At 46.9% G+C, this 7,639-nt stretch overlaps 1 protein-coding gene across 2 annotated transcripts; it reads right to left on the reverse strand.

Moving 5' to 3' along the window:
- Window positions 1–3,032: 3,032 nt before the first annotated feature.
- LOC147664901 (uncharacterized) lies at window positions 3,033–6,737 on the reverse strand. 2 transcript variants are annotated; one of them, XR_015305083.1, is made up of 3 exons: window positions 6,639–6,737; window positions 5,759–5,884; window positions 3,033–3,963 (listed from the first exon to the last, which is right to left on the reverse strand). XR_015305083.1 is itself a non-coding variant. In XM_086949909.1 (2 exons), exons 1-2 carry the CDS (start codon window positions 5,895–5,897, stop codon window positions 3,566–3,568), a joined length of 537 nt encoding a protein of 178 aa, XP_086806035.1. In that variant the 5' UTR covers window positions 5,898–5,913; the 3' UTR covers window positions 3,033–3,565. The 2 variants fall into 2 exon arrangements, 1 of the variants encoding a protein (XP_086806035.1); XM_086949909.1 differs by lacking the exon at window positions 6,639–6,737 and having other exon boundaries at window positions 5,759–5,913.
- Between the last annotated feature and the right edge of the window lie 902 nt (window positions 6,738–7,639).

A 7,639-nucleotide genomic window follows, 5' to 3' on the forward strand; every position in this document is an offset into this window, starting at 1 on the left:
TTGCCGGGTCTTGGGGCATTCCTGGGAAGGTCTAATACCGGGTAGAAGTGGTTGGGACAAAATCCAGGCCGATTTTTTTTGGGCTATTTCAGACATTTTGCTCTATGTAGCGTTTTCGGGGGCCTGTTTGGGGGGCTTGCTGGTGTTTGCGGGTGAGTTTCGTGGTCTGGGAGCACTGCTGGGACACTCTAATCTTGATTGCATTTGCTTTTCAGGAAATCCGTCGTGCCAACCCCGACTTATGGCCTAGCTACGCAGCGCGTTTGGACCGAAGGCCCAGAAATATTGCAAGTATGAGATTTTGCTTTTGGCCTGTTTGGGGGTGTTATGCTTCTTGGCGGGTGGGTTGCCGGGTCTTGGGGCATTCCTGGGAAGGTCTAATACCGGGTAGAAGTGGTTGGGACAAAATCCAGGCCGATTTTTTTTTGGGCTATTTCTGACATTTTGCTCTATGTAGCGTTTTCGGGGGCCTGTTTGGGGGGCTTCCTGGTGTTTGCGGGTGAGTTTCGTGGTGTGGGAGCACTGCTGGCTATATATACTTTACTTTGCAAGAGGTTTGAAGCAAATCCATGGTGGCTGAGGGGACTTAGGGCCTAGCTGCAGAGCGCGCGCGGAGTGATTTGGGAAATTTGTGAAAAAGTGACTAAGTCCCCATTTTTGTACTTTTGCTCTTTGGCTGTTTGGGGGTCTTCTACTCGTTTTCTCCTGGGTTGACGGCTCTGGGGCCATTGCTGGGAAGCTCTAATACCGGATAAAAGTGTTTTGGACCAAATCCCAGGCGGAATTTTTTTTGTGTTTTTGATGACTTGCTTGCCTTTGAGGTGCTCTTAGGGGGGGTTCCGTCTGTTTGCGGGTGAGTTTCGTGGTCTGGGAGCACTGCTGGGACACTCTAATCTTGATTGCATTTGCTTTTCAGGAAATCCGTCGTGCCAACCCCGACTTATGGCCTAGCTACGCAGCGCGTTTGGACCGAAGGCCCAGAAATATTGCAAGTATGAGATTTTGCTTTTGGCCTGTTTGGGGGTGTTATGCTTCTTGGCGGGTGGGTTGCCGGGTCTTGGGGCATTCCTGGGAAGGTCTAATACCGGGTAGAAGTGGTTGGGACAAAATCCGCGCGGAAAAGCCTTTAGTTTTGGCACTTTTTGTAACTTAGGGTTCGTTAGGGTTAGCCCTAGCAGCAGGATTGCATGTGTATCGGGGTGTTCTAGATTTTTCAAACTGAGTTCTGGGGTCTTAGAGCACTCGTGAGAATGTGTAATTTTGGTTGCAAGTCATTTGAAGAAAATCCATGGTGGGAAAGGGGGGATTTGGCATAGTTAAAGAAAGCCTTTGCCACTATTCTTAACTTAGGGTTCGTTAGGGTTAGCAGTATTTCTATTGCATGTGTTTGAGTGGGGGGGATTTCGAGTCTTGGAGCGATGCTGGCTATGGCTACTTTTGCTTGGTTGCTTGCAAGTGGTTTGAATACAATCCACGGGGGGTAATGGGTAATTAGGGTACTTCGGCCTACTTTTACTTTCAAAGTAAGTTTTGTCTCCAGTTTTCTGCTAGGCCTCGTTTTTTGGGTGGGAGCACTGCTAGGAAGATCTATTTTTGTTCTAAAACACAGTTTACAGTACACCTAGCTTGAGGGGCAAGATCCGCTACATTAATTTGCCCATACTTACTTATCCTTCAAAAGGTGACTCAGAGTACGCACTTTCAAAAACATTGTACTGTCTGTCTACTAGGAAAAACAAATTGTGACTTTTTGCACTCCACAGCCTACATACCTTATATTTATTTATCAGTGGTGTTGTAATATTATATCACTTCCTGTTTTTCGTTGAATAATTACAGGCCGGGTTTCAGTCTCTGCAATGGGGAAAAAAGGATGGAGTCAGGCTTCACAGTAGCGAGCCACAATTCAGCATCAGGCAGGCAGTGGACAGGGTGTCTTCTGGTGACCAACATCGGTGGACGAAGCGTCGGCTGCAATGGAGGAGTGCCGCTAATAGGAGGATTTTTTTTCTGCGGGCAACTTACTTACCACTTCCAACAGGACCACTACAACCACATAGATACAGTATCCCTTGCCTTTTTCTCTGACTGTGACTGCATTTCTTTGCTCTCTCTCGGCTTCTACATTGATCCCTTAACACATCACTTAGTCCACTCCACTATCTGCACCACACATAGTCATTTGTAAGTGCTCCTACGTAATTCGCAAGTCGCAGCACGCCCCAGGCCGTAGAGGACTGGGATGGCCCCAATGATGAAGCATGTCACCAAGGGGCAACCCTGGTGAGTGAGGGGACACCTAGAAAAAAAGCAATTTCTCCTTTTCTATCTACTATACCTTCTGTCAGGTTACGCAGCCCCTAAGCGCCTACCGTACTATGAAACTACATTTCCCATGAGTAGGCGGGAGACTTGCAGACTATTTAGTGAGACTATATGAGAGTACCCTTGTATGTTAGGACATCACTTCACTGATGCCTGTCTTGTCTTCTCTTACAGGTATCCTTTCCCTGCTGACCCTACCTTTACCCATCCCACATTTTTTATTTTAGTTTGTTATTTTTCTCCCTCGCCTAATGCCTCGAACACCCTGTGTTTACACTTCTGGGTGTTGGTGACATTTGGAGGTGGAACCATATTTGCATCGACTGGATCACGGGGAGTAAACGTGACACCTTCCAGACCAACCCCATTGAGTGTTGTTGTGAATGGATTTATAGTGACCAGCAAGGCTCTCGGGTATCTGGCTACAGAGACCTTATGTTGAATATAGTTATCAATAATTCCACACAGGCCCTGTACTGTCGCATTCTTTCTTTCCACAGTTGTCGATGATATATTCTTACTCTGCTTGACAAAGAACCATTGCTAATGTGAAAGAACTTCAACCGAATTAGTAGTTATACTTTACCATTTGTTAGGCTACAATGTGGCACTGCTCTACTGTACTTCTGTCACCTGCTATATTCTCAGTTGTACCGTTGAATTGCTCAGGAGGACAAACCAGATTTCATTTTCTTTTTTTTCATAGGCATGCAACTGCCACTGTGTCACACCACTACTACCACCGCTATGAGGAAATTTTATCCGACCAAGATTGCCAACGTTATTCGGTGTTTCCCGTGGAGCCAGCCCTGGGCCTAGCCCTACTTTCAAACACAAATTACAGGTAAGATAAGCGTTTGGTGGTTTGGGGGTATAATGGAGTATTAGTACGAGAGACGAGAGCCTGAAGGTAGTACTACTAAAGTCCTAGGACTCTTGGATTCACTTCACTTAGTCTGTGAGAGGCACTTAGTGTTGAAAACATTTGGGCATTTACACTTAAAGGAAGAAAATGGAACTAAACTTTCAGGAAAACAGTCAACGTTAAACCCCCACCCACCAGGCAAGCAGTAAAAAACAGGTATGCTCAGATAAAGTTTGAAAAAGTATATTTATATCCCTAACAAAATAATCTCCCGCAAGACCCTCCCTAACCCCAACGATTGTCCTTCAAAAGTCCCCAAAAACCCAACTCCCAATTCCCACCCCCCAAAAGTCTCTAAAAAAGGGGCAAGGGACACTATGGGTGGATGCTGTTCACTTTTTGGGCCAGGGCATCATGCTCCTCGCGGAGCAAGGCGAGCTCCTGCTGAAGGCGGGACACCATCAGGGTGGTGCGGCGCAGGCGTGCCTTCACTGCCTTGCAGGTGCAAGGCCTGTGAGAAGCAGCTGTTGGCCTTGCTGCTCGGCGGTGGCGTTTGCCTTTGGCAGCCCGGCTCAGTCTCGGTGGACCACTGTGCTGGGTCACGGTGGCAGCCGGTGAGGCCACGGAGGACGACGTTGTCGTTGTTGTCGACCGCACACTTTCCACGTCCTCCAGGGCCACCAGCCGCCGATATTCCGCAACAGTGGCCTCGATTCTCCGTTGCCGGGCCGCTCTAGCCAGCTCCTTCCTCCTTGTTCGTTTGGAAGGAGAACCTATATGAAGAAAGAAAGACATAGTCTGTAACCAATGCTCTTTAAGATTAACTCAATCATTCAGCAGAAATGTGTGCTGCAGTACAACTAGCAACTTGCAAGCGCATTACATAACTATTGAGGCCAGTATCTATCTAACCTCACACTTCTTCATCCTTGCTCTAACATTAGTGGGAGTTTAAGGAACAAATTCTATGAGCACTGTGGACTTCCATTGGAGTCGACTATGAAAGTACACCAGTCTTATTCTTCTTCTTGTCTCTTGTTTTGGAAAATTGGTACGTTATTTTCTGCAAGCCGGCATAATGCCAGCGCGGTAAACTTGCACCCGAGAAAAAGAGACGCACGCCATGAGGAGTGACCTAGACTTGCGTTGCCGTTGCGTTACTGTACCCGTCCAGTACATGCAGGTGGTGAATCTCTTACTTTTCTATTACGGGTGGCACTGAGAATACTCTGTTACAACTCAAGGGCTACTGCTTAATTAATTTAACTTTCACCCTACAGTGGAAATGAGTACTAGAAATGGAAAATTGAAGAAGATAAATAATCTGATTATCTATCACTTCACATGGGATGTTTTTGCTTATATATGGGATGACTTTAGGTGCTTTGCTTTTTATTGAGTGACAGGCAGTGATACACCCACACATGAATGACTGAGTACTACTAAACTTATTAAGAGAGGTAGGGAGTGGCCACCATAATAACCGGATCTATGCAGTGCTTGCAATACAAACTACTGCTACTATTTATGGTAGTATTTGGACAAAATTAAAAGTTCTTTTCCTTGCCTTTCCTACACTGGAACGGACGTGCGGGTGCAGTGTTAGTGTTACATGCTCTTCAAAGTTACACTTAGTTCATCCACTGACCGTCTACTCTCTCTAGATCATGGGTACTCACAAACTTTCTCTCAGGGGCTACATTTACAGTGTAGTTTGGGGCCGAGGGCCGCACTGGTGGGGGCGGAGTCAGAGGGGGCGGGGCTAAAGCAAAACGATAACTTGTGACCATGAGGTTGCACACAGGTCCCTGCAGCAGATGCCCTCATCCACTGAGCCACCAGACCCAGCATTTACATACATCTCTCTCCCTCCTGCTGTCCCTCCTGCCCTCCCTCCATCTCTCTCTCCCTCCTGCCCTCCCTCTCCCTCTGTCATCTCACTGTGTGTGTGTCTATCTGTGTCAGCCTTCAGCCCGGGTTGAGACCGCTTCCTCAACGCGCACACACAGACAACAACACCAAAGTACTTAACAGGTCTTTAAAAGACCATTAACATATTATTGAGGCTTTGTTTGTTTTAGCGCCCCTGCTTCTCCACCCTGACAATCACTGCTTGCCCGGCCCCACAGAGCAGAGGCTTAGTTCTATTTCACCTCTTTGTGGCCTTGCATCTCCACTCTGCTCTGTGGGGGCCGGGGGAGCAGTGATTGTCAGAGTGGAGATGCAGGGGCGCTAACAGGTGAAATACAAAAAAGCCTCTGCTCTGTGGGGGCCGGGGGAGCAGTGATTGTCTGCAAGGTCAGCGCACCGCCAACGAAGGCTTGCCGGGCCACCACCGGCCCGCGGGCCGTACTAGGAGTACCCCTGCTCTAGATACACATATGCTATCTAAGAGTCAGATAGTAGCATGATCCAGGTATATGGACACATACAGTTTCTGTGTCACCCACCCAGGCTGTTGTCCTTCCACCCATCATTGCTTCATCATTCACCCAGCCATGCATCTCATATTCTTGCCTTCCCAGCTAGTCTTCAATCTCAATAAGTAAGGAATATATAAGAGCTTACCTCTGGCCGCCACCACCGTCTCAACTCTCACATCCGGCGCCGCCGCCTCCTCCCCTGATGATGAATTGCCCTCCGCCTCCGTGTCGAGCACCACCACCACACTGGCCCCGCCACCAGATGTTCCACCTACAAAGTACATTTAAGAATCTTAGAATAAAGCACTCACTAGTCACTAGTATTTGGTCTAGGAATGAAGACATGTGAAAACAATGTAATTTGTGACTGTCTACGTTAAAGTTAAAAAAAATGTCCCTTTTTCCAGGGAAGGTTGTCTTGCTGCACTTTTTGGCACAACTGATGAAGGCTGATTTTTTAACACGCACCATTTTTCTCCACACAGACAGAAGATGGACTTCTAACAACAAGATCAAGTTGAAACCAGGTGAGAGCTCGGCTCGACCACAAGAAATGTCTTCAATTAATCGTCAGCACTAACCACTTTTCCATTATCAGTTAAACGTTTAGTTTTATTATGACTTCATTTTAATAAATGTGTTTACTTTTAATAAAGCTTTTAAATTTAAATACAATCTGTGTTTTTTGGTCCTCCAGACTAGAGTGACTGAACGAAAGGTTTTGCAATTTTTGCAAGCATGAGTCCAGATAGAACACTTCAAAAGACATTATGGACAATCCCAGAGGACTGCACTAAGTTGATAGAGCTATTGCTGACTAGAATCATGGGAGTTTCGCCAACCGTGCAATCTTAGTTAGCTACACAGACAGACTAATAAGAATAATCTAGTAATACCACAGGGAGTCATAGTAGAGGCAGGATAAGAATTTAGATACAGTCTACAAGAAGAGCAAAGACAATTTTGAAAAAATTCAAATGAGGAACGCTAGGAAAAATAGGTACTAGTCTAAAATGAAAACTTACTGGGGCCAGCAGAGGAGCCCTCGCCTGCCCGATCCTGGCCCTGTTGATGAACAGCATCCGCCGCCTGCTGCTCCTGTGTCCTCCTCTCGCCCCTGGGGGGAGCTGACGTACAACATGAAAGAAAGAACAGAAAACATGGATGATTGTTGCTTGTCAATGTCAACCAAATCAAACATTTCAAAAGAACAATAACAAAATATTTCCGCGAAATTATATTGATTATGGTTACTTTTTATTTATTTGCGGACCTGTGACTTCGAAAGTCACGTAACTCACTAAACAAAGTACTGAAACGTTCACCTAGGACTGGCAGGCAGCAGTCCGCAGGCAAGACGCAAAGTGACAGACAAACTCCATTGTGATTTCAGTCAGATCAGTGACAACACTAACAGTTGCCTGCTACATTACCAGTCATTTAAATAGTCAAACTATCAATCCACCGCCACTATTTTTCTTATTGTCAGGGTTACAAAGGAAGGGGCAGATTTAAGCCCTTGCGGCTCTTTTGCGCCGTTCTTGCGTGACTTTTGTGACGCAGCAGCTAAACAAAAAAGGGCGCCATGGTGCGGCGTATAATATTATAACAACGTGACGCATTTGGGAGATGCATCCCGTTATAAAGCCCTGCGCCATCAGGGGGCGTTCCGGCGCAAGGGAGGGCATTCCTGCGCTGGAACACATCCTAATAGTGGCTGAGGGAAATCTACAAAATATCAATCAGTCACCTTTAGGACAATGATGCGTCACACAAACCCTGCACCTGCTTGAAGCAGACGTACGGCTTGACCCAGCATTGGGGAGATAGGGTACCCCAGAGCATTGATGGAGCTGCGCCATCGTTGCGACGCAACTCCAGCAGTAAAGCTTCGGTGACGTTTTGGGCCCATGGGGAGCCGCATTGCAAATACGGCGCACCATGTTTGGTGGTGGTAGCGGGCCGCACAATTAATGGCGCATCCCTGCTACTTTGCAGGGATGCGACGGTAATTGCAATTCTGCCC

This window comes from Lissotriton vulgaris, unplaced genomic scaffold, assembly GCF_964263255.1.
Source record: "Lissotriton vulgaris unplaced genomic scaffold, aLisVul1.2 SCAFFOLD_2560, whole genome shotgun sequence".
Taxonomy (NCBI): Eukaryota; Metazoa; Chordata; class Amphibia; order Caudata; family Salamandridae; genus Lissotriton; species Lissotriton vulgaris.

What these genes read in the sequence shown, in the direction of transcription:
- LOC147664901 (XM_086949909.1), bottom strand. Translation starts at nt 5,897, where the DNA reads ATGTACTTTGTAGGTGGAACATCTGGTGGCGGGGCCAGTGTGGTGGTG. An exon ending in GACGGTGGTGGCGGCCAGAG is followed by an intron (nt 3,964 to 5,758) that starts GTAAGCTCTTAT and finishes TTCTTCATATAG; the next exon opens with GTTCTCCTTCCAAACGAACA.